At 44.9% G+C, this 26,851-nt stretch overlaps 1 protein-coding gene and 2 long non-coding RNA genes across 4 annotated transcripts in view; 2 read left to right on the top strand and 1 right to left on the bottom strand.

Moving 5' to 3' along the window:
• Window positions 1-8,978, bottom strand: part of GNL3L (G protein nucleolar 3 like) — a 39,041-nt gene extending 30,063 nt beyond the window's left edge. The window contains exons 1-2 of one of the 2 annotated variants that reach the window (XM_008272661.5): window positions 8,273-8,978; window positions 6,177-6,306 (exon numbers count right to left, since the gene is read on the bottom strand). In XM_008272661.5, the coding sequence (XP_008270883.3) occupies window positions 6,177-6,195 (19 nt within the window). In that variant the 5' untranslated portion in view covers window positions 6,196-6,306; window positions 8,273-8,978. The remainder of the gene's footprint in view (window positions 1-6,176; window positions 6,307-8,272) is intronic. The other variant, XM_051827135.3, reaches the window with a different exon arrangement.
• On the top strand, window positions 8,443-12,131 carry LOC149119610 (uncharacterized). Its single transcript, XR_016228176.1, has 2 exons — window positions 8,443-8,557; window positions 11,671-12,131. It is a non-coding gene; the product is annotated as an uncharacterized LOC149119610 (long non-coding RNA).
• Window positions 12,132-14,275: 2,144 nt separating this feature from the next.
• Window positions 14,276-18,428, top strand: LOC149119609 (uncharacterized). The gene is made up of 3 exons (XR_016228174.1): window positions 14,276-14,539; window positions 17,782-17,898; window positions 18,213-18,428. It is a non-coding gene; the product is annotated as an uncharacterized LOC149119609 (long non-coding RNA).
• The last annotated feature ends 8,423 nt before the right edge of the window (window positions 18,429-26,851 follow it).

Raw genomic sequence — 26,851 nt, 5'->3', positions numbered from 1 at the left:
TCCTCCCCCTGCCCCTACATCAAACATCCCACCAGGTCCTCAGAAAACACCCACTTGGGTGACCAGCACTCCCCTATTTTATCAACCTCTCCCCTGAGAGCAATTCCCCAATCTACTGCCTTGAGACTTGGCTCTCCCAAAGACAAAGCCTCACTTGCAGGCCTCACAAAAGGTGGTTGTAGACTCCCACATTCTGTATCTGAGTGTCTGGGTTCAAGTCTTGGCTCTGCTCCTGATTTCAATTCCTGCTAATGCACACCCTAGAGGCAGCAGGTGATAGCTCAAGTACTTGGGTCCCTGCCACTCACAGAGACCCAGACTGCGTTCCCAGCTCCCAGCTTCAGTTTGGCCCAGCCCTAGCTGTTGCAAGTGCTTGCGACTGAATCAGCAGATGGGAGACTTCTGTCACTGTCTTTCAAATAAATAAGTTTTTTGAAGTTTTTTTAAAAGACTTATTTATTTATTTGAAACGCAGAGTTACAGAGAAGGAGAAGACACAGACAGAAAGATCTTCCATCTGCTGGTTCACTCCCCAAATGACTGCAACAGTCAAGACTGGGCCAAGCCAAAGCCAGGAGCCAGGAGCCTCATCCAGATAGTCCATGTGGGTGTAGGAGCCCAAAAACTTGGACCATCTTCCACTGCTTTCCCAGGTGCATTAGCAGAGAGCTGCTTCAGAAATGGAGTAGCCGGGACTTGAACTGGTGCCCATAAGGGATGCCGGTGCCACAGGTGGCATCTTTACCCACTATGCCAACATTGGCCCCTAAAGTTGTTCTTTTCTCTGGAACATGCTTGGGGCCAGCAGGTAGAGGAGGTACTCTCCAACTGAGACTATTTCTCTCCCATTAAAAAGTAGGAAAAAAGGATCAGCGCTGTGGCATCCTGGGTTAAGCCACTGTCTGCAGTGCCGGCATCCTATATGGGTGCCAGTTCGCATGCTGGCTGCTCCACTTTCAATCCAGCTCCCTGCTAATGCACCTGGGAAAGCTGCAGAAGATGGCCCCTGCACCCATGTGGGAGACCCAGATGAAGCTCCTGGCTCCTAGGTTCAACCTGGCCCAGCCCTGGCCGTTGTGGCCATTTGGGGAGTGAACCAACAGATGGAAGATCTTTCTTTCTACCTCTGTCTTTCCCTCTTTCAAATAAGTAAATAAATCTTTTAAGAAAAAGAAAGGAAAAAAAGTGGGAAAATTATTTTTAGTAAAACCCTCCTCTTTTGAGGCCCCCGCCACACATCTATGCCTGTTGTACATATATAAGTCACTTTTCCTCATTTATTCAAGCAACTGGCTCAGAAGTTTACTTAAAAAAAAAGATTTATTTATTTATTTATTTAAAAGGCAGAGTCACAGAGAGGCAGAGGCAGAGAGAACAAGGTTCTCCATCCACTGGTTTACACTCCAAATGTCTGCAATGGCCAGAGCTGTGCCAATCCGAAGCCAGGAGCCAGGAGTTTCTTCCAGGTCTCCCACGTGGGTGCAAGGGCCTAAGGACTCGGGCCATCTTCTACTGCTTTTCCAGGCCACAGCAGAGAGCTGGATGGGAAGTGGAGCAGCCGGGACTCGAACTGGTGCCCATATGGGATGCCAGCACTGCAGGCAGTAGCTTTACCTGCCACGCCACAGCACTGGCCCCTCTAAGATTTACTTTCTTCTTTTTTTAAAAAAAAAAAAAAGATGTATTTTATAGAGGTTTACTTTCAACCTAACTCTGGCCATCACCAAACTGGATGACTTTGGAGATCATTGGACAACGTTTCCAACAACCTATGCTTCTCACTTCCTTGACATCTTAGGATCTACACTCTATCTAGATCACCCACCCATTCCTATGGCTACACCTGGTGGCATCACCTCTGAATACAGTCTGAAAGCAGTCTCAGAACCCCCTCTCCTATCATCAGTTGTCTAACGTCCTAGAAACGTGAACCATCTGCTAAGTTCCTTATTCATCATCCACCATGCTCTCCCCCCGTCTGGCTAATATTCCACAGTCTGGCATTATAATTGTGCTCTTGTAGAGCCACATTCCCCTTGCTCCTCCTTGCTCTGAAGGATGAAGATGGCCCAAGTACTTTGGCCCTCGCCACACATGTGGGAGACCCAGACGGTTCCTGGCTCCAGACTTTTGACCCAGATCTGGCTCTTGTGCCATTTGAGAAATGAACCAGCGGATGGAAGACCTCTTACTCTGTATCATTCTGCCTTTCAAAAAAAATAATAAATGATTAAATATTTGCAGAAAAACTGAATTTAAAATGTCACTACATTTAAAATATATATAGGGGCCGGCTCCGTGGTGCAGTGGGTTAATCCTCCGCCTGCGGCGCCGGCATACCATATGAGTGCTATCTAGTCCTGGCTGCCCCTCTTCCAATCCAGCTCTCTGCTGTGGCCTGGGAAAGCAGCAGAAGATGGCCCAAGTGCTTGGGCCCCTGCACCCACGTGGGAGACTGAGAGGAGGCACCTGGCTCCTGGCTTTGGATCGGCGCAGCTCTGGCCATTGTGGCCATTTGGGGAGTGAATCAATGGAAGACCTTTCTCTCTGTCTCTACCTCTCACTGTCTGTAATTCTAGCTCTCAAATAAATAAATAAAATCGTTAATAAATAAATAAATATGTATAAACATATCACATATTCTTTTCCAAATATTCTTAATTCTTCCCATCTTCTCCTATAAAAAGTAACATAGTACAGTCCTGTCAGCAACTTGCTTTTCTCACTTAACAAACCTTGAAGACCTTTCCCTCTAATATTCTTTCCATACAATACTTCCTCATTTTTTAAACTGCCAGAATTCTTATTCATGCTTATGATGGTAGGAAAATGGAATTAAAATGTAAGTTTATTGTAATAGGTCCAAAAAGTTTGAAATCCAGGGTCAGCGCTGTGGCACAAAAGGTGAAGCTGCCACCTGCAGCACCTGCATTCCATATGGGCGCAGGTTTGAGTCCCAGCTGTGCCACTTCTGATCCAGCTTCTTGCTAACACGCCTAAGAAACCAGTGAAAGAGGGCCCAAGTCCTTGGGCTACTGTACCCACATGGGAGACCTGGATGAAGCCCCTGGCTCCTGGCTTTGGCCTGGCTCAGCCCTAGCCACTACAGCCATTTGGGGGGGTGGGCCAGCAGATGGAAGATCTCTCTCTCTCTCTCTCTGCCTCTTCTGTGTAACTCTGGCTTTCAAATAGATTTTTTTTTTAAGTTTGAAATCCCAGGGTATAAGGATCTATCAAAGGGCCATGGAAAATGCATATTATGAAAAAAACTATGCCTGAATTTCAACATTTTTATACCATAATAAACTTATCTTTTAATTCCATTTTCTAGAAATGTTTTGAAGTACCCTCATATATCCTACTTTAACCAGTTTGTCTTTTTTATCATCATCAATATGATCATCCAGCATCATATGTTACTGAGTAAATATAATTAATTTGTTCATTTTTCTTGTTTTACTTATAAAAGTAATTATCTGCTTTTACTATTAAATAGTATGACTCTTGATGAAATTTCTTATGATTGTATAAAGAAAATATTTGGCTTTTACCAAGCCCCTGATAGGCAGGGCCATCATTCATACAGAATCTGGAACCACTAGGTTGTGCTAATCTCACCCAGGCTACCCAATGTGCTAGCCAAATAAGATTATTTCCTATGTGGTCCATGGTAGGATAAAGGCAGGGAAATATGGAAATAGTTCTGCCCTCAGATCCTCACCTTTCTTTTGTACAGGGAAGAATGTGTATCCCATTTGTCTTCTCCTAGGCTGTAAATATCAGGGTAGAAGGAGGGGGGGATTAAGTCAGCTCTACTGACTTAGATACTCTAGTGCCTGGCACACAGTAAGCATGAAAATTAATAAAACTTGTCTGGTCATGCTGGGCCCTTGGGACACAATGATGAATACAAAGTAGGTGAGGAGACAGACCCAATCATGCTGTGTCAGTAGCCTCGGACCCTGGGGGTACACAGACTGGAAACCCAGGAAGGAAGTGGACAAGGAGAGATTCCCTGAGGAAGTGATGTATAAAGTTGAAATCTGAAAAATTAGCAACAAGTATCCAGTTGAAGAATGAAGCGGACAGGAGGAAGAGTCCTGAAGGCAAAAAAAGAAAGTCATTTGTCCACTTGGTCTGTTTTACAGGTAAGAAAAATCCAAAGTTCAAGATGGGTCAGAGAACAGTTTGATCGCAGAATATTAGCTTTCTCTGAGGGGCTCAATTCCAAATCGAAATGAAGAGTCTGACTTTTGTTTAAGACTCATTCATTTTATTTGAAAGTCAGAGTTTCAGAGAAAGGGAGAGACAGAGATATCTTCCATCCACTGGTTCACTCCACAAGTGGCCACAGCCAGGACAGACTCAAGCCAAAGCCAGGAGCAAGAAGCTTCATCTGGGTTTCCCACATGGGTGACAGGGGCCCAAGCACTTGGTCCATCTTCTGCTGCTTTACACAGGCACATCAGCAGGGAGCTGGATCAAAAGTGGATCAGCCAGGACTCAAACCAGTGTTCATATGGGATGACGGCATCACAGGTGGCAACTTTACCTGTTATACCACAACGCTAGCCCCAAGTCTGACTTTTTAAAGCCAATATTTATACTTCCAGAGCACTTATTATGTGTCAGACAGGGTTTCTAAGTATTTTTTTACCTCTTTTAACTCGTTAAATCCTCACAACACTGCTATTAGGTGGATACTATGACTACCTCAGCTTTATAGGTAAAGAGGATGGACTTAAACAACTTGCCTGAGGCCCCATAAATTATAAAGCAGATTGCTGAGATTCAAACCCTATTTGGCTCCAGTCCCTACTTTTAACCATAGATACAATTTACAGTACCAAGGTAAAGGTGCAACTTATAAATAAAATGTTAGGGGGCTGGCATTGTGGCATAGTGGGTTAGACCTTCACCTGCAATACCAGCATCCCATATGGGTGCTGTTTGATTCCCAGCTGCTCCACTTCCAATCCAGCTCCCTGCTAATGCACCTGGGAAAGCAGCAGAAGATGGTCCAAGTGCTTGGGCCCCTGCACCCATATGGAAGACCCAGAACAAACTCCTGCCTTCTGGCTTCAATGCAGCCCAGACCTGGCTGTTGTGGCCATCTGAGGAGTAAACCAACACATGGAAGACCTCTCTTTGCCTCTCTCTCTTTCTCTGTAACTCCGCCCTTCAAATAAATAAATAAATCTTTTAAAAAGTGCTAGGGTGGGGCCAGCGCTGTGGCGCAGCGGGTTAATGCCCTGGTCTGAAGCGCCAGCATCCCATGTGGGTGCCAGTTGGAGACCCGGCTGTTCCACTTCCTGTCCAGCTCTCTGCTGTGGCCCGGGAAAGAGGTGGAAGATGGCCCAAGTCCTTGGGTCCCCACACCCATGTGGGAGACCTGGAGGAAGCTCCTGGCTTCGGATGGGCACAGCTCTGGCCGTTGCGGCCACCTGCGGATGGAAGACCTCTGTCTCTGTGTGTGTGTGTGTGTGTGTGTGTGTGTGTAACTCTGACTTTCAAGTAAAATACACAAATCTTTAAAAAAAAGTGCTAGGGCATGTTAGGGTTACAGGCAGCGTGACAGTAATTACTACTATTAGCCTCAGTCATTTAACCTTGCTTTCCTCATCTGTAAAATGGGCATGGGGGATAAAGAGAGCATGACGTCACAAGGAAGTCAGGAGGACAGCAATGATACGATAGGTAAAACATCCAGACTAAGTGATCTAGAACATACTAAACAATCTTTGAAAGTTGCTGCAAGGTGTCCAGAGTGGTGGCACAGTGGGTTACACTGGCACCTACAACACCAGCATCCCATATGGGTGCCAGTTTGAGTCCTGGCTGCTCTGTTTTCAATCCAGCTCCCTACGAATGCACCTGGGAAAGCAGCGGAGGATGGCCCAAGAACCTGGGACCCTGCACCCCATGTGGGAGACAAGGATGGAATTCCAGGCTCCTGGCTTCAGCCTGGCCCAGCCCTGGCCATTGCAGCCATTTGAAGAGTGAACCAGCAGGTTGAAGGTCTCTCCCTCTCTCTCCCCCAACCCCCTCTTTCCCTGTCCCTAACTCTGCCTTGCAAATAGATAAATCTTTTTTTTTTTTAAAAAAAAAGGTGCTATGAAATACTATGAATATCTGATAAAAGCACAAGATGCAATGGGGTGGTAAAGGAAACTCACTGTGTCTAAATTTCATCATGGTGACCAGCTAGAAAGCAGGCAGGTTTCAGATCTGTCCTCTTTCTTCCTGCCAGAAGTGATTTGAAGACAGACGTGGAAATCACAATGCCACAGACCCTTTGCAAGATCCCTAAAGGAAAATAAAATATCAAAAAAGATGATGAAGAAGCCTTAACAATCACAGAAATGGGGCAAAGGGGCTATTCTAGAGCGAGTGCTTGAGCCTCTCTTTCTGGGTGGAGTCAGGGCCTCAACGTGTCAGACTGGATCCTTGGTCCTTAACCACTCGGCACCATGTATTTTATACCCTAGGTAAGAGAATAGTGCTAAACCCCTCCACACCAAGCAGGAAGGGGCTCGAAGCCTCATCTGTTTCTACAGGAAATGACACTAGTATCTCTTCTCCCAAGTAGGGGGTCCTGGGTCTCATCTACCCCGGGAGAGAAAGAATAGATACAAAGTGTCTATCTTAAGGAAAAGGGGCCTCAAACAGGGCTTCTTAACTCTATGTCTATACAGACTGTGCTCAGTGCATAATCTTGGAGGAGAGGAAGAAAAATCTGTGCCTCCATGTGTGGCTTGGCTCTGGACCGTGATAAGTGGGGTGAGGATTGCCACATGTTCCTCTACTCTGGGGTGGAGAGAACCTAGGGAAACTAGCACACTGGCTGTGGCATCTCTGCTGCATGGGAGAGAAGCACAGGCCCCTATATTTCTAAATTAAAGAGAGGAGTCCTGGGTCTCTTCACACTGGAAAGGGCTGTGGGGCAAGACTGATATACCTGATCCTACCATGAGGTGACATTAGGGCCACACAAAGAGTGAAACTGTGAAGCTTTGAGTAAGTGGGGTCAGCACCTTGCCTGCAAGGGTCTATTCTGGACTGTTCCATGAGACATGGGCTGGGATGATCTGTGCATCTTTTTATGTGGGTTGAAATCAACACACTAACACTGAAGGAACTAGGGATCTGGTTCTCCCCATGGGAGAGGGACTGAGAGGCCAAAGTTCAAAGGATTGCCCCTTACTCTTGGGGGTAGGAATGTCTGTGATTTCACCCTAAGAGGACAGAAGCAAGTCTGATCTCCTCTACTTTGGTAAGGGGAGAGTCCAGATGCACCTCCCTGTGGGACCATCAGTGATGGTGCTGCCTCTCCACATCACAGAGAAGGGGAGCTGCATCTCTCTGCTCCTGTGTAGTCTCTCCCATACTATAGCTGATGATTATAAATCTTGGAGAGATGGTTCTGTGTCTTCCTCAAAAGAAGAGTTAGCCTGGGCCCTGGTGGTGAGGGGAAGCCTCCAGGAGCAGATCTGCCTGTTTGCTATGGGCACTTTTGGGGTTGGGCCTAATACAAATTTATTAAAACATCATCTCTTTACAGGTTAAGGGTTGGGTCTACTCTCCACAAAGCCTAGGCGGAGGGGGAAGTCAGCGTGGTCACCAGCTGAGACTTGTGCCTCTAACCACTTTGGAGAGGGGTGATCTAAGGATTCCGCAGGAGGGAGGGTGGGGCTTCTGTCACCGAGTTATTCTTCAGGAGTCACGGAGACGCCAGGAGGTCTCTGAGTCTCTACACCAAGGAGGCTGCCTCCCTCTCTGTATAGTAGACATTTCTGCACCCCTCTGAATTAGTAGGGTTGGGGAGGGCAAGAGGTGAGGGGAAATACATCACAGCATCTGTCCTGATGGATGGGGAACCTAGAAGCGCATCGGTGTCTTAGTGCAGGAGGTCTGCACTGCTCAGCCTTGCCTCCTGTCTACATCAGAGGAATGCCGAGTGGTGCCCCAGTGTCCTGCGGGCCAGAGGGTGAAAGACGGTCTTCCACACAAAATAAGATCTGAGCCTCTCAACACGCTGTGTCCGGAGTCTACATCTTTCTAGACGGGGTGGAGCCTTGCCCCTTTACCCGCCGAGATGCCAGTTTGGCGCGTCTCCATGTGTACAGCAATCCCTGCCCTTTTTTTGGACCCTTCTGCCCTGGAAGGGGGCCGGCTATTACTTCTCTGCTTCAGGCTAACGGGCATCTCTGGATTCACTTCAGATACAAAGGCCTTGTAGCCTTGCCGGGAAAAGAGAAGAGTAGTCTCTTACCTATACTTCCTGCGGGGGCCCGACACACAGTGTAGCACACGGTTGGCGCAGGCGACAACGCTCATGCGGCACGACTCCGACTTCCGGATCCCACGCTCAGGACGCACGGTTCCGCCCTCTGTGCGTAGCCCCGCCCCTGTGTGCGTGTCTCCGCCCTCTGTGCGCCCTACGCGGGGGGCGGAGCCTCGGATTGACGGCTCGCGCCCGCCGGTCCCTTCCTCACCCCCACGCCAGCCCCGCCTCCTGGCTGCTCCGTAAGGAAATAGCGGAGGGGGAAGGAGGAAGGTGGGCGAGTGGCGAGGGGAAGCGGTGGGTGACTTGTGGGGTCGTTTATCGTATTTGCAAGACGGAAATCTTGTGTGCGAGCCGCTGCCTGGGGTTGGATTTGGATATTTCCAAATCGTAGTGACCAAGCGATCACCCTGCCTGCCTCAGACGAGAGTGGGGGTTGGTGTCTTTGTCTGCCTGGAAGATGGCGACGGGCAGCGTGTGAGAAAATGGCCGCCCGGGTCACATGTCTGATGGAGTATTCTCCACATGAAGTGGATCCGTTAGCTGTTCCCAGCCCTGAGCCAGCTACTCCCTCTGCAGCAGCTGAGATTCATGGCCAGGCGCGACTCGAGTAGGAGCTGGAACGGTTGGCAGCCTCTCCCACCTGTTCGCGCTCCCCTCTTCCTCCTTCCCGCCGTCGGTCCCGGATCAGCATCTGCAGAGGGAATGTGTTTCTGTCTCCGGAGCGGGGACACGTAAGGGATTCTGCAGAACTTGCATCTCGAGGAACTCCTGACCTGGTTGGGGAATGAGGTCTTCCCCTAAAGTAGTAAAATATTAATGTGGAAAAAAATGTATTTTTCCTGATGGTTTAATTCCAGCCCTTCCTTTACCTCACGCCTAAACCTTAAAGTGGGGTACAGGGTGGAAAAGGGCTTTATCCCAAAGGTATGTTCCTCCACTTGAACTGAAAACACACACACACACACACCCTCCACTGCCCTTCTGTCCCTTGCATATCTAGAATTTAGTGTCCCTACATCCATGGAAGGCTTCTAACCTCTCACCCCGGAGAGACACAAAATTCCTCTGGACCCCAAGCCAGCCCAGAGCACCTTCACCTTTCCCCTGCCCTTCCCTGGAAACCTTCCCTGACTTTCCCAGATGAGTTGGAAACTCAGTGCTCCTTGCCTGTGCTAGGTAGCAGGTGTCACTTGATACTGTACTGTAGTTCCGTGATTGTATTTCCACAGGAGAAGGAACTCTGAGAGCAGGGACCATAGGTCTAGAGCATTCAATAAGAACCAGCCAACACAAGACTGGTACAAAGCAGGCTTCAGCAAATGTTAAGTGGGTGAGTTTACTGGTTTTCACCACAAAACGGTGGGAAATGAACGGTTCAGAGATAGCATTGGGAAATTTGGCTCAGCATAAGAAGAAAAATAAAACAGGGGGTCAGAGCTGTGGCATAGATGGTTAAGCCTCCATCAGGCAGTGCCAGCTTCCAATATGGGTGCCAATTTAAGTCCCAGCTGCTCCACTTCTGATCCAGCTCTCTGCTAATACACCTGGGAAAGAATGAAGATGGTCCAAGTACTTGGACCCCTGCCACCCACATGGGAGACCCAGATGAAGCTCCTGGTTCCTGGCCTTGGCCTGGCCCAGCCCCATCCATTGCAGCCATTTGGGGAGTGAACCAGCAGGTAGAAGATTCTCTCTCCTCTCTCTTGTTTCTCTGTATCTCTGACTTTCAAATAAATCTTAAAAAAAAAACTGGGTCCCTACTTATTCCACATAAGAGATTGGACTATGAAGCTGTACAGTTAATATAAAATGTACAGGAAAATCTCTTTGTGAACTGACTAGGGAAAGACCTTTAAATTTTTTTTTCCTATCCTTTGTGTTCTCATACTTTTTTAAAAGTTTATTATTATTATTATTATTATTTGAAAGGCAGAGCAACAACGATCTTTCATCCACTGGATCAATCCCCACCCCCATCCGCTGCCCAAATGCCTGTAACAGCCCAGCCTGGGCTGAAGCCAGGAGCCAAGACTCCATCTATATCTCCCACGTAGTACCAAGGACCCAAGTACTTGAGCCATCATCTGCCTGTCAGGGTGCGTGTTAGCAGGTAGCTGGATCAGAAGCTGAAGGAGGGGGTCAGAGTTGTAGCTTACCAAGTAAAACCGCTGCCTGTGATGCCAGCATCCTATTTGGATGCGAGTTCGAGTCCTGCCTGCTCCACTTGCAATCCAGCTCCCTGCAAATGAGCGTAGGAAAAGCAGTGGAGGATGGCCCAAGTGTTTGGGCCCCTGCAACCCATGTGGGAGTTCAGGATTAAGCTCCTGGCTTCAGTTAACCTAGCCCTGGCTGTTGTGGCCATTTGAGGAGTGAACCAGCAAATGGAAGACCTGTGTCTCTCCCTCTCTCTCTAACTCTGACTTTCAAATAAATCTTAAAAAAAAAGACATTTCTGCCTCTGATCTCAGACAACTGATATGGGATGCAGTGACTTAATCTACCAACCAGGAAGGGTTTTTTGAAACAAAATCTTAAGTGCACAAACTATAAGGGGAAAAACTGTAATGAAATCTTTCATATCAATAAAAACTAGGAAGAAAGTGATGAGTTAGACACAATTAAAATTAAGAATTGCTATGGGGCCACTGCTGTGGCTCAGAAGGTTACAGCCCCAACCTGCAGTGCCAGCATCTCATATGGGCACTGGTTTGAGTACTGGCTGCTCCACTTCCCATCCAGCTCCTTGGCTAATGCACCTAGGAAAGCGGAGGATAGCCCAAGTGCTCGGGTCCCTGTACCTGGGTGGAAGACCTGAATGAAGCTCCTGGCTTTGGATCTGGCACAGCCCTTGCCATTGTTTCCATTTGGAGAATGAATCAGGGAATAGAAGACTTCTCTCTGCCTCTGCTTCTGCCTCTTCCTCTCTGTAAATCCACCTTTCAAATAAATAAATACTTTTTAAAAAGATTTATTTACTTATTTGAAAAGCAGTGTTAGAGGGAAAGAGAGAGAGATGTCTTCCATCCACTGGTTCACTCCCCAAATGGCTGGAGCTGGGCCAGTGCAAAGCCAGGATGGAACTCCATCAGGGTCTCCCACGTGGAAGGCAGGGGCCCAAGTACTTGGGCCATCTTCTGCTACCTTCTCAGGCACATTAGAAGGGAGCAGGATCAGTAATGGAATAGCCAGGACTTGAACTGGAACTCAATAGGTTGTTCTACTTATTACTTTTTTCATTTATTTTCATTCATTGTTTCATTTTCTTTTATCCTTGTGTTTTTAAGGTCTATGCATATCAATGTGTATACTTCTAATCCATTGCTTCTAATTGCTCATCATAACTAGTATACCTTGACAGCATTTTCTCTGAATTCTTTCTCCAGTGATGGGCAGCATCACTGCCTTCAGCTCCTCAATACCACAAATTACACTTCAGTGAACGTCCTGGTGTATGTCCCCTCACTGACCTCTATAAGAACTTCTTCCGGGGCCAGCACTGTGGCACAGTGGGTTAACACCCTGGCCTGAAGCACCTGCATCCCATATGGGCGCCAGTTCGAGAAACGGCTGCTCCCCTTCCTGTCCAGCTCTCTGCTATGGCCTGGGAAAGCAGTAGAAGATGGCCTAAGTCCTTGGGCCCCTGCACCCACGTGGGAGACCCTGAAGAAGCTCCTGGCTCCTGGCTTTGGATCAGCGCAGCTCTGGCCGTTGCAGCCATCTGGGGAGTGAACCATCGGATGGAAGATCTTTCTCTCTCTCTGCCTCTCCTCTCTCTGTGCAACTATGACTTTCAAATAAAAATAAATAAACCTTTAAAAAGTAACAAACAAACAAACAAAACAAAGTTTTCTTGCCTTCTTTGAAAAAAAAAAAAAAACTTCTTTGGGAGCATATGCCCAAGAACAGAATGACTGAATGATAAAGTGTGCATATACTTAGTTTGACTAAGAACATCAATACTTCTAGATGGTTCTTGAAGATGGCTGTACCAGTCCACACTTCTTTCACCATGTACAAGAGTACATCAAAAAGTTCAAGAAAAATGGAATTAAAACATGAGTTTATTTTGGTGCAGTGAATTTTTAAAATCCATGCATGAAGATATCTGTAGCTCCACATCCTCATTAACACTCAACATGTTCCAACTTTTTAATTTCCGCCTTCCTAACAGGTATAAAATGATATCTTGTTTTGTTTTAGCTTGCTTTTCTCTGATTACTAATGAATTTTTGAATGTCTTTTCATATGTGTTTTGAACACATCTTCTGTAAATTGCTTGCTTGGTCCATTTTTCCGTTGATGTTCCTGTTTCTCCTGTTAATTTACTGGAGTTCCTTATAGTCTAGCCATTAGTTGGTTTCAAAAGTTGCGGCCGGCGCCTCGGCTCACTTGGCTAATCCTCCGCCTGCGGCGCTGGCACCCCAGGTTCTAGTCCTAGTTGGGGCGCCAGATTCTGTCCCGGTTGCTCCTCTTCCAGTCCAGCTCTCTGCTGTGGCCCGGGAAGGCAGTGGAGGATGGCCCAAGTGCTTGGGCCCTGCACCTACATGGGAGACCAGGAGGAAGCACCTGGCTCCTGGCTTCAGATCGGCGCAGTGCACCAGCCATAGTGGCCATTTGGAGGGTGAACCAAAGGAAGGAAGACCTTTCTCTCTCTCTCTCTCTCTCACTAACTCTGCCTGTCAAAAAAAAAAAAAGAGTTGCAAATATCCTTTCATTTAACTTGACCCGTGACAGCTTTCTTTGAACAGAAATTGTTCATTTGGGTGAAATAAAATTGATCAATTTTTTGCTTTGTGGTTTTTGGTTTGGGAGTTTTATTTCAAAAGTTCTTCACCCTTCTATGTCACAAAGATATTCTCCTAATATTTTTTCTACTAACTATATGGTATGATCTTTTTAAATTTAGGTTTCAATCCATCTAAATCCACTCTCATGCATGAAGAGAGATACATTTTGATTTTTTTCCACATAGTGAACCAAGGTTCCCACTTCAAATACTAAAGATTTTCCCATTGAGTTACCATATCACCTTGATCATATACCTTTTATGATATGCACATATGTAATATGTACAGGTCTATTTCTGTTCTTGTACTAATTCCACCTTGGTTTTAATATTTTGTAATGTGTCATACTGTCAGGACGTTTCTGCCTCTTTAGTCTTCTTTTAAGGTGGTCTTAGCTGTATTGCCACATACATTTTCAAATGAGTCTATCAAGGTCTACAGAAACCCAGCTGGGATTTTGATTAGTATCACACTGATTTTATGGATCAACTTGAGGAAAAGAAGTTGATGCTGCAATAACAACTCTTTCCATACAAGATTGGATATCTCATTTGTTCAGTTCATCTCTCTGTGCTCTTTATTAAAGTTTTCTTTTTAGAATTGTACACTAGGAGCTCCAGTAGCAGTCAGTTAGCTCAAGGTACTTATACAGAATTGTATACTTTAATTTCTAGTTGCTTTTTTATTACTATTGTGAATATTTTTATTTACTAATAGACAATACATGACATTTTGAATATCAAAACTATTAAACATTATACTTTAAGACATCTCACTCACTCTTGTCCACTGTACTTAGTTGCCCCCACACTAACCTTCCACAAGTATCACTTTTATTACTTTATTTTGTCTTCTTTTAATGAGTCTTTATGCCGATACAGATAGAAAGGTATAGCCTATTCTACCTTCAGCCTTTCTTATCCAAAAGGTGCCATACTATACATACTGTTATACAGATTCCTTTTTCACTTAATGCATCCTGAAGGTCTGTCCATAGCAGAACATTAGAGAGTTTCCAGTACTTAGAAAGCTTCTCTAAGAAAACACATGAAGTACTTCCTCAAAGTGCTACATTATGTGGATGTACAATCTCTTCATTAAGGACTGTTGTCTCGTATTGACATAATTCAGGTATTTTTAGTCTTTGGTATCACCAACAATGCAACAATGAATAACTGTTTCATACATGTGCTGATGTTTCCTATTTGTTTTTATTTTAAAGGCACAAAAGAGACACAAAGAAAGATCTTCTGTCTACTGGTTCACTTCCCAAATGCCTGCAGCAGCCAGGGCTGGGCTAGGATAAAGCCAGGAGCATGGATTTCCTGCTCAAGTGGCAGGGACCCAATCACCTGAGCCATCATCTGCTGCCTCCCAGGGGGTACATTAACAGGAAGCTAGAGTCCAAAGCAGATCCAGGAGTCAAACCCACGTACTCTGATATTGGATAAGAGGATCCCAAGAGGTATGTTAATGGCTATACAAAATGCCTAGCTCCATATGCTGATATTGCTGTTGTAACTTTGATGGTATTGTCAAAACTGCCCTCCGTAGATGTTATACAATTCTACATTTCTTTTTTTAAGATTGATTGTATTTACTTAAAAGGCAGACAGAAGAGTGGGAGATACAGAGAGAATCCTCCATCTGCAAGTTCACCCCCAAATGGCCTCAATGGCTGGGGCTGGGCCAGGCTGAAGCCAGGAGCCAGGAGCTTCATCTGGGTCTCCCATGTGGGTGGCAGGGGCCCAAGGACTTGGGCCATCTTCCTCTGCTTTTCCAAGTACATTAGCAGGGAGCTGGATCGGAAGCGGAAGCCCATATAGGATGCCAGCAGTGTTGCAGGCAGAAGCTTAACCCATTATGCCACAACACTGGCCCCCACCATTCTGCATTTCTACCAACCTTGTATAGAGGTGTCTGTTTCAACACAGCCTCATAGACAAAAAAGTGTATTGTTAGACTCTTGAATATTTGACAATGTGATACATTGATATCATTGATAAATTGTACGTTGATACATCTGCCTCATTTTCTTAATGAGAATTGGGAATTTAACCATTTTTATTCTTTTTTTAAAGATTTATTTATTTATTTGAAAGCCAGAGTTACAGAGAGGCAGAAGCAGAGAGAGAGAGAGAGAGAGAGAGAGAGATTGTCCATCTGCTGGTTCACTCCCCAAATGGCTGCAAAGGCCGGAGCTGTGCCAATCCAAAGCCAGGAGCTAGGTGATTCCTCCAGATTTCCCACACAGATGCAGGACCCAAGCACTTGGGCCATCTTCTACTCCTTTTCCAGGCCATAACAGAGAGCTGGATCAGAAGTGGAGCAGCTGGGACTCAAACTGGCATGAATATGGGATGCCAACACAGCAGGCAGTGGTTTTACCAGCTATGCCACTGCATGACGTGTGTCGGTGTTTTAATTTTTTTAAAATTTATTTTCATCTGCTTAAAAGGCGGAGTGAGAGAGAGAAAAGAAAAGATGGGAATACAGATATCTTCCATCTGCTGGTTCACTCTCCAAATGCCCACAACAGCCAGGGCTGAGCCAGGTTGAAGCTAGGAGCCCAGCACTATATCCAGCTTTCCTATGGAGGGGGCAGGGCACAAGCACTTAAGCCATCATCCGCTGCCCCCCAGGATGCATTGTCAGGAGGTAGAACTGGAAACAGAGTATCTGGGACTCGAACCAGTCGAACCAGCACTCTGATATGGGATGTGGCCATCATAAGAGCCAGCTTAGCCCACTGCACCACAACTTTCAACAGTCATTGTTTCAATTTACATTTCTCTTATAAGTAAGGTTGAACATTTTTTTTTCATATATTTAAGGGACACATTTATACTTTTTTCTACAAGCTATCTATTTACATCCTTTGTCTCTTTCTCTGTTGGACTGTTGGCTTTCACTTGGTTTCTTCTTTTTTTTTTTTTAATTTGACAGGTAGAGTTATAGACACAGAGAGACAGAAAGGTCTTCCTTCTGTTGGTTCACTCCCCTACTGGCTGCTATGGCCGGCACTGCGCCGATCCGAAGCCAGGAGCCAGGGGCTTCCTCCCGGTCTCCCATGTGGGTGCAGGGACCCAAGTACCTGGGCCATCCTCCACTGCCCTCCCAGGCCACAGCAGAGAGCTGGACTGGAAGAGGAGCAACCGGGACTAGTACCCGGTGCCCCAACCGGGACTAGAACCCGGGCTGCCAGAGCAGCAGGTGGAGCATTAGCCAAGTGAGCCACGGCGCCGGCCTTTTACTTGGTTTCTAGAACCTTATTATGTAATTAGACAGATTAGACCTCTGTCATTGATATCAATTGTCAGTGTTTTTTCTCAGTTTGTCGTTCTTCTGACTTTGCTAATGGATTTTTCCCAAGCAAATTTTATATTTCTGTGAACAAATTTATCTTTATTTCCCTTTATGAATTCTAGATTGGGGTCATAATTTTTGTGACAGATGGCATTAATGACCCCAGTTTTTCTTGCATCTCTGTATCTACACCCTTTGGTAGTGCCCTCTCACCCTGACCCAGAGAAGGCCATATGACTTGCTTTAACAAATAGGATAATAGCAAATTTAACAGGAGCAGAGAAAAAAAAACTCTTAGATTCTGCTTCCTCTGTTGGACCCCTGCCATGACTACGGGGACATACTCAGGCTAGTCTGCTGGAGGGATGTAAGAGACATGTGTAAATGAGTTTGGTCATTCTAACTGATACCAAATGACTACAAACACATGAGCTAGTATAGTTGAGATAAACAGAACCTGGTCCAAATTGTAGAACCTCCCAGCTGTTCACAGATATGTTTAAGTTTAAGTACGTAAATGTTCATCTTTCTTCCTTTCTTTCTTTCTTTCTCTCTTTCTCTCTCTCTCCCTCCCTCCCTCCCCTCTTTCTTTCTTTCTTTCTTTCTTTCTTTCTTTCTTTCTTTCTTTCTTTCTTTCTAGAACAGAGCAAGAGAAAAAGGGGGAGAGGGCAGGAGAGATCTTTCATCCACTGGTTTACTCCCCAAATGACTGCAACAGCCAGGTCTGGGCAAGGCCAAAGCCAGGAACCAGGTACTCCATCCGAGTCTCCCATATGGGTAGCCAGGGTACAAGTATTTGGGTCATCATCAGCTGCCTCCCAGGTCCATTATTGGGGAGCTGGATCAGAAGCAGAGTACCAGCACTCAAATATGGAATGCCAGCATCACAAGCAGCAGCTTAACCCTGCCATGCCACACCACATGCTAGCCCCTTCATTTTGGTTTTTACAGAGCATGATCGTGGCAGTGATCCTCCATCATCAGTCGTTCTTGCTTCTCAGAGATGTCCTGGTTATGCTTGCTTGTTGGTGTTCCATATGAACTTCAGAATCTGCTTGTCTAGTTTCAGAAAAAGAGAAAAAAAAACTGGGATCAGCATTGTGATGCAGCAGGTTAAGCCACTGCCTGTGACACTGGCATCCCAGTGATGAGCACCAGTTCAAGTCCCAGCTTCTCCACTTACAGGTCCAGCCTGGACTGTTGTGGCCATTTGGGGAGTGAGCCAGTGGATGGAAGATGTCTCTCTGTGTTTCCCACACTCTCTCTGTAACACTGCCCTTCAAATTAAAAAAAAGTCATTTAAAAATTGATTTATGCTAAATTCATAAATTAATTTGACCTCCTTATGACTGAGTCTTGCCGTCTAATGGGTGCCTTTTCATTTTGTTCCCTTGGTACAAGCATTTGGCTCAATGGTGAAGTCACAGCTTGGGAGGCCCACATCCCACACCTGAGTGTCTAGGAACAAGTTCCATCTCTACTTCCAGTCCAACTTGCTGCTAATGTGCATCCTAAGAGGTAACAGATGATGGTACAAGTACTTGGATCCATGCCATCCACATGGAACACCCAAATAGAGTTCTGGGCTTCTGGCTTTCGTCTGGCCCAGCCCCAGCTGTTGCTGGACCAGTTGATGGAAAATTGATATCTCTCTCTCTCTCTCTCTCTCTCTCTCTCAAATAAAGTGCAAGTAAATACAATTTTTAAATGTAAATGTTACTCTTAAATATTTTAGACAGGGGCTGGCACTGTGGCATAGCAGATAAAGCCTCTGCCTGTGGTGGCAGTATCTCATAAGAGCTCCCATTCGAATCCCGGCTGCTCTACTTCAGACCCAGCTCTCTGCTATGGCCAGGGAAAGCAGTAGAAGATGGCCCAAATCCTTTGGCCCCTGTGCCCGCGTGGGAGACCCAGAAGAAGCTCCTGGCTCCTGCCTTCGGATCGGCACAGCTCCAGCCGTTGCAGCCAACTGGAGAGTGAACCAGCTGGTGGAAGACCTCTCTCTCTCTCTCTCTCTGTCCTGTGTGTGTGTGTGTGTGTGTGTGTGTAACTCTGACTTTAAAATAAATATATAAATCTTTAAAAAAATATTTTAGACATTTGTTACGGTTGTTGTTTCCAAATTTTTTGTTGTTATAATACATGGAGTCTTACTTTCCCTAGACTAAGTATGGTATCTTCTAATTGACTGATTTCCATATTGTGAGAGAACTTCAGAAAGTTTGTGGAAATGGAACTAAAATGTAAGTTTAGAGGCCAGAACGGTGGCCCACCAGGTTAAGCTGCCTCTTGCAACACCAACATCCCATATCAGCTGGTTTGAATCCTGGCTGCTCTATCTCCAGCCCAGCTTCCAGCTCATGTCCCTGAAGGCAGCACATGATGGCCCAAGTGCTTGGGCCCCTGCCATCCACATGAGAGACCTGGATAGAGTGTCTGGCTCTGCTGTTATGGCCATTTGAGGACTGAACAAGCAAATGGAAAACCTTTCTCTCTCTCTCTCTCTCTCTCTCTCTGTCTCACCTCTTTATTGCTTGACCTAAAAAATTTTGCTGTAGTAAAATACTCTTAACAAAATTTACCACTTTAACAATTTATGTGTACAGGTCAGTGGCATTACATTCACATTTTTGTACAACCATCACCATCCATCTTTAGAACTCTTTCATCTTTGCAAACTGAAACTCTTGTCCCCATTAAACAGTAACTCCTCATTGCCCCCTCCCCTAGCCCTGGCAACCATCACTCTATTCCTAAAGTACTTAGACTCAGTTTCTATTTCACTTAATAAAAAAGAGAGTCCACTATAGTAGACTAGTGAGATTGCTGCTATATATGCAAGCTTTCTTACATGTATGTGCTTGAGTTTATTGTAGATAAAGATAGAAAAAATGGGACTAGAGAAAGATGAGAGGCGGAGATACAAAATGGACAAAGGTTTTCTTCCTGGGCCTTCTATACACAGGCTTCAGCAGCCGTGCCATGGATCCGCTCGATTTGTCTGCATCAAGAAGTCGATCTGGGGCCAGTGCTGTGGTGTAGTGGGTAGAGCCACCACCTGTGGTGCTGGTATCCCTTATGGTTGCCAGTTCTAGTCCTAGCTGTTTCACCTCCAATCCAGCTCTTTGCTATGGCCTGGGAAAGCAGTAGAAGATGGCCCAAGTGCTTAGGCCCCTGCATTCACGTGGGAGACCCAGAAGAAGCTCCTGGCTCCTGGCTTCGGATCAGCACAGCTCCGACCATTGCTGCCATTTGGGAAATGAACCAGTGGATGAAAGACCTCTCTCTCTTTCTCTCTCTCTCTCTCTGCCTCTCTGTAACTCTGCCTTTCAAATAAATAAATAAATTTTTAAAATGAAGTTAATCTTTTGAGTTATTTCCATGTTGTAGATCAGCATAACTTTCCCACTGTCGCCTGCTGCAAGGTTTCTCTGTCCTTAATCTCCCTTATTGTCCTCAATGAGCCCGTGCATAGTAAGGATTCTCTATTTACAAGGTTTCCTTTACTTGAAATGTTATTTAGTTCAGTAAATGGTAAGTTTTATTTTGGTGCAAAAAATTTGAAATCCATGCATACTTGTGTTAATTTTATATCCTGCTACCTTACTGAATTCTGTGGTTTGGTCTAGTTTTGAAGTTGGTTTATGTATTCTGGCTATACAATCTTTTTCCTTTTTTTTTTTTTTAAGACTTATTTATTTATTTGAAAAACAGTTTACAGAGAGAGAGAGAGAGAATCTCCCATCCGCTCGTTCACTTGGCAAATGGCCACAATGATCAGAGCTAGGCCAGTCCAAAGCCAAGCGTCAGAAGCTTCTTCCATGTCTCCCATGTGCATGCAGGTGCCCAAGGACTTGGGTCATCTTTCGCTGCTTTCCCACGTGCATTAGCAGGGAGCTGGATCAGAAGTGGAGCAGCTGGATCTCAAACCAGCACCTGTATGGGATGCCGGTGTCACAGGTGGTAGCTTTACCCACTATGCCCACCCACTGGCTATGCAATCTTACCAACTACAAATACTGATCACTACCTCCTCCATTCCAATTGCAGACTTCTATTATCTCTCTTTTTCTAATTGCCATGATTGCTACCTCCAATACATTCTTAAATTATAGTGAAGAGGGGCTAGCATTGTGGTGCAGCAGGTTAAGCTGCTGCTTACAATGCCAGCATCTCCTTTTGGAGTGCCAGCTTAAGTTCTGGCTCTCTGCTTCCAATCCAGCTCCCTGCTAATGCACCTGGGAAAGCAGTAGATAATGGATCAAGTTCTTGGGTCCCTGCCATCTACATTGGAAACCAGGATGAAATTCTTGGCTCCTGGCTTGGCTTGGAAATATGGCCAAAATATTTGGGGAGTGAACCAGCAAATGGAAGATTTTCTCTCTCTCTCTCTCTCTCCCTTCCTCCCTCCCTCAAATAAATAAATAAATAAATAAATCTTTTAAAAAGTATAGTGAAGAGAGCAATACCTGCACCTGGCTTCTGACCTTAGCATATAAATGCTGGTGTTTCCTGATTAAGTAAAATGCTAGATTTCATAGAGTCAGCACTATGGCGTAGTGGGTAAAGCTGCTGCCTGTAGTGCCAGCATCCCATATGGGTGCCAGTTCAAGTCCCAGCTGCTCCACTTGAATCCAGCTCTCTGCCGTGGCCTAAGAAAGCAGTGGAAAATGGCCTGGGTCCTTGGGCCCCTGCACCCACGTGGGAAACCCAGAGGAAGCTCCTGGCTCCTGGCTTCAGATCCACACACAGCTCCTGCCGTTGTGGCCAATTGGGGAGTGATCTAACGGATGAAAGATCTCTCTCTCTCTCTCTCTCTCTCTCTCTCTATCTGCCTCTCCTTCTCTCTGTGTGTAACTCTGAAATTAAGATAAATAAATAAATCTTTAAAAAATGTTAGATTTGAGGATGACTCTATCTGTTGAGAGAGAGAATATCTCCACAAGGAAGAAACCATATATCCATATATTCCTCTTTTATTGAATGTTTTTATAAAAAATGGGTGTTGATTTATATCAAGTGACTCTGGTATCTCTGGAGATACCATTTTCTATAAATTTAATAATATGTTAGATTGTATCAATGGATTTCCTAACATTGAATGATTTTTGCATTTGTGGAATAAATCCCACACAGTCATGGACACTTGCTAATATTTTTATTTAAGATTTTTGCATTGATGTTTATAAGCAAGGATTCAGTGTGGTTTTATTTTTCTTGTAGAATCTGTCAGATGTTGGTATGAGTGTCATAGTTCATAAAAAGCTTTTGATGTGTTCCTTCTTTATCTGGGAAAATAAAAATAGCATTGGGATTATCTGTTGTTTAGTGTAATAGACTTCCCTTTTTTGGTTGTTTTTTATTTATTTTTATTTTTATTTTATTTTATTTATTTGACAGAGTTACAGACAGTGAGAGGGAGAGACAGAGAGAAAGGTCTTCTTCCATTGGTTCACCCCCAAAATGGCCACTACGGCTGGAGCTACGCCGATCTGAAACCAGGAGCCAGGTGCTTCTTCCTGGTCTCCCACGTGGGTGCAGGCACCCAAGCACTTGGGCCATCCTCCACTGCCTTCCCGGGCCACAGCAGAGAGCTGGATCGGAAGAGGAGCAACCAGGACTAGAACCCAGCACCCAAATGGGATGCTGGCACCACAGGCTGAGGATTAACCAAGTGAGCCACAGCACCAGCGTCATAGACTTCCCTTTGTGAAAGAATGTTGGTCTGGTGCTTTTAGGGAATGGATAGCCCTCTAATTTTCTCTGTTCTTTCAAGGAAATTGATCTATATGGAATCTTCTCTTTTAGGGTCAGTTTTAGTATATTGTGTTTTCCTGAGACATTATCCATTTCCCAGTATTTAAAACAATTTGCATAGAGGTGTATGAAGAAGCCCTTTTTTTTAATCTTCAAAAACTTTTTAATTTATTTTTAACTGAAAGGCAGAGAGACAAAAGTAGAGACAGAGAGAGAGATTTTACTTCCACTGGTTCACTTCCCAATGCCCACAACACCTGCAGCTGGGCTAGGCCAAAGCCAGGAACCTGGAACTCCATCTGGGTCTCCTATGTGGGCAGCAGGAACGTGAGCATTTGAGCCAGCTTCTGCTGCCACACAGGATGCACACTAGTAGGAATCTGGAATTGGAAGTAGAGCTGGGACTAGAACTCAAGCACTATGATATGCGATGCAAGTGTCCCAAGGAATGTCTTAACCACTGTGTCAAACATTCACCCCAAGAAATCTTTTTTTTTTTTTTTGACAGGCAGAGTGGACAGTGAGAGAGAGAGACAGAGAGAGAAAGGTCTTCCTTTGCCGTTGGTTCACCCTCCAATGGCCGCCGCTGCAGCCGGCGCACCGCGCTGATCCGATGGCAGGAGCCAGGATCCAGGTGCTTTTCCTGGTCTCCCATGGGGTGCAGGGCCCAAGTACCTGGGCCACCCTCCACTGCACTCCCTGGCCATAGCAGAGAGCTGGCCTGGAAGAGGGGCAACCGGGACAGAATCCGGCGCCCCAACCGGGTCTAGAACCCGGTGTGCCGGCGCCGCAAGGTGGAGGATTAGCCTATTGAGCCACGGCGCTGGCTTCCAAGAAATCTTTTATGTTTAAAATGGCCTCTTCCTAGGATTATGTCCAACTTCTCATTCCTTATTTTGTATATTTGTACGTTTTATGGATTACATTAATATTTAAACATATTAATAATTTATATATTTATTTTCCAATCATTTGCTCACTTATTTATTAGTCGTACTGTTATCTAAATGTTCTCCAGCTTCTTTATTCTATTTTTGTTCTTTTTAATTCTTTGCTTCTGCTCCCATTAAATTTATTGCTTTTCTTTCTCTAAATTTTTGAGTTTGCTGTTTGATTTAATGTTTTTTTATTTTAAGGATATGAACTTGCTCTGACCACTGCTTTAGCTGCTTCCATACATTATGATATGTAATGTTTTCACTCTCATTATTGTCTAGACATTCAACAACATTGGTTTGAGTTTCCCTTTTGATCCAAGAGATGTTTTGAGAGTTTTGCATATTCATATGGTAGAACCAGTTTACATTGATTTCTCATTTCATCCAGTTGTGATCAGATAAATTTGTCTAAAAGTTTTTTTTTTTTTTTTTTTTTTACTTTTTGGAATTTATTGAGATTTTCTTCTAGGCATAATATTGATTTTGGAATTCTTACCAAGTTTTGTGTTCCTTTGAACTGCCCAAGAATTGAAATTGGAGAAGACCCCCTAAAATTTACCCTGAAATGTGGCCCCTTGAAGTTCCCTAGAAATGCTATCCGGCTTGTACTACCGGAATTTGGGGTGCCTTACGATTTCACCACAGGCTTATTACTAAATCCCCGATATTAATAAGCCCAAGAGGGTTCTTGCCTAATATTTAGAGATGAATTCTAAATACCAGCACAGATAAATGAGGCAGCATGGTACGTTTTAAGCTTTTATTTAGTGAGAAAGATGCATAGGAGAGTGAGAGCTTTACTTAGGAGAGAGAGGTGAATGGGGGTTCATACCGAGCACCAGGAACCAGCAATGTGGATGAGCATCTAGGCCAGGAAGCCTAGAGCACATGGCCCGGAGGCCATGCGCCCCGGAGGCACGGGGCTATAGCAAGCCCCTTCCTAGCAAGAAGCCAGGGAAAAAGAGCAGGCCAGGCCACAACGTGGCTGGCTTTTAACCCACTTCCAAAGGGGAGTGGTTAATTAACCTGATTGGCTGGTGGGCACCCAGGTGTGGCCAGGTAGGGGCATGAGGCCACATAGGGGCGTGGCAAAGGCATCAGGTAGGAGCATGAGGTCACACAGGGGCGTGGTCTTCCAGTTCACAAATCTGATCAATTTTAACCTGTATGCCTGCCTACTTCAGAATGAGAAAGATGAGTAAAATTTCTCCCAATTTAGTATGTTTCGATCTGTTATCTATTTTTCCTTATATTGTTTACCATTTGTTTTGTGTAAGTTGTTTTTTTATTTGGTACAAAAATATGTATAACTTTGTATCTTCATCGTGATTTCATCCTTCTTTTTTCTCAATCCTTTTTTTTTTGTAGCAAATGTTTTATTTTGGAATAAGTTTAGATTTACAGAAAAGTTGCAAAAAATAGTACAGTTTTTACATACCCTTCACCTGGTTGTCCCTTGGGTTAACACCTTATATAACTACATTTGTCAAAACTAAGAGATTCACATTGGTATATTACTATTAACTAAATTCCAGACTTTATTCACATTCACCAGTTTTTCCACTAGTATCTTTTTTCTATCTCAGGCTCCAGTTCAGGTTAACTTGTATTTAGGCATCCTATCTCCTCCAATCAGTAACCATTCCCCAGTCTTTCTTTTTTTTCATTACACTGACAGTCAATTAATACTTTTTGTTCTGCGTTCCTAACTTGTCAGACATTAACATTGCAATCTTTGCTTTCCTTATTTGCATTTAACCAGTACACCTTTGCCCATTCTTGTCTTCTTAATCTTTCTGAATCAATTCATTTTAGTTGACCCTCTTGAAGACAGCAGTTGGGATCCCCTCCACCTCCCAGCAGTTGGGTTTTGCCTGGTGATCCAATGAGGGAATATTTTTCTTTAAATATGTGAGTTAAGACAATTTACATTTATTGATATGAAAGATATTTGGTCAGTGTTGTCACAGTTTATTTTCTTTTTTAATCTGTACATTAATTTTTTTAAGATTTATTTATTTTTACTTGAAAGTCAGAGTTACACAGAGAGAGGAGAGGCAGAGAGAGAGAGGTCTTCCATCTGCGGGTTCACTCCCCAGATGGCCACAATGGCCAGAGCTGTGCCAATCTGAAGCCAGGAGTCAGGAGCTTCTTCCTGGTCTCCTGCGTGGGTGCAGGGACCCAAGGACTTGGGCCATCTTCTACTGCTTTCCCAGGCCATAGCAGAGAGCTGGATTGGAAGTAGAGCAGCCGCCCATATGGGATGCCGGCACTGCAGGCGGCGGCTTTACCCACTAGGCCACAGCACTGGCCCCTGTACGCCAGCCCCTGTACGTTAATATATTAAAAGCATTTTCTTATGTAGTGTGATTTGTGTCTGTAATTATTCTCACATTTAGAAAGTTTATATTTTGACCGGTGATAAATTTTATTTTTATTACTTTTTTCTAATTTTTTAATGGTAAGGTAAACAGATGCCATTGTTTTGTTTTGTTTTGTTTTGTTTTGTTTTGTTTTGTTTTTTTCCGTTGGTTCACCCCTCAATGGCCTCTGCAGCCGGCACACTGTGGCCGGCGCACCGCGCTGAACGAAGCCAGGAGCCAGGTGCTTCTCCTGGTCTCCCATGCGGGTGCAGGGCCCAAGCACTTGGGCCATCCTCCACTGCACTCCTGGGCCACAGCAGAGAGCTGGACAGGAAGAGGGGCAACCAGGACAGAATCTGGCACCCAGACCAGGACTAGAACCGGGTGTGCCGGCGTCACAGGCGGAGTATTAGCCTATTGAGCCGCGGCGGCCACCATTGGTTTTTATGCTCTGATTTTGTATCTGGCATCCTTGCTGAAGTCTTCTTAATTCTAAAAGTATGTCTGTTGAATTTTTTAAAATTTCTTTTCTTGCAGTCTTTGCATCTATTACTTCTTTTTCTTCCTTTATAGTATGAATCAAGACTTCCAGTTAAAAAAAAGATTTATAATTCTGTGTTAACTAGTAGTTAATGTGATTCTTCTTATTCTCAATCTTAAATGTATTTTAAATTTCTCCAACTATTATAAAATATGCTGTAAGTTTTGGGGATTAACCTTTACTAAGTTAAGAAATTTCCCTTCTTGGGGCCGGCACTGTGCTGTAGCAGGTAAAGCCCCCCACCTGCAGTGTTGGCATCCTATATGGGCGCTAGTTCAAGTCTCCTGGCTGCACTGGTTCCGATCCAGCTCTCTGCTATGGCCTAGGAAAGCAGTAGAAGATGGCTTGGGCCCCTGCACCTGAGTAGGAGAGCTGGAAGAAGCTCCTGGCTCCTGGCTTTGGAGAATCAGTATCTCAAGATTAGGGGCCAGCATTGTGGTGCAGCAGGTTAAGCCACTACTTGTGATGCCAGCATCCTGTATAGGAGCACCAGTTCGACTCCCAGATGCCCTGCTTCTAATGCAGCTCCTTGTGAATGCACCTGAGAAAGCAGCGGAAGCTGACCCAAGTGCCTGGGCCCCTGCCACCCACATGGGAGATCCTGATGGAACTCCAGGCTCCCAGCTTCAGCCTGGCCCAGCCCCAACTGTTGCGGCCATTTGAGGAGTTGAACCAGCAGATGAAAGATATCTCTCCCACCTCATTCTGCCTTTCAAATAAAATAATCTTTTAGAAAGATTTTAAGGTTATACTAGGCTAATAAAATGAGCTGGACAGATTTTTTTCCTTGTCTATTTTTTAGAATAACTTATATAAGAAGAGAAATAAGGGCCAGTGGTGTGGTACAGTGGGTTAAGCTGCTGCATGGGACA

Source organism: Oryctolagus cuniculus, chromosome X (assembly GCF_051225735.1).
Source record: "Oryctolagus cuniculus isolate XC-2025 breed Fujian yellow rabbit chromosome X, ASM5122573v1, whole genome shotgun sequence".
Classification (NCBI taxonomy): domain Eukaryota; kingdom Metazoa; phylum Chordata; class Mammalia; order Lagomorpha; family Leporidae; genus Oryctolagus; species Oryctolagus cuniculus.
This window is presented reverse-complemented; position numbering and strand designations above follow the sequence as displayed.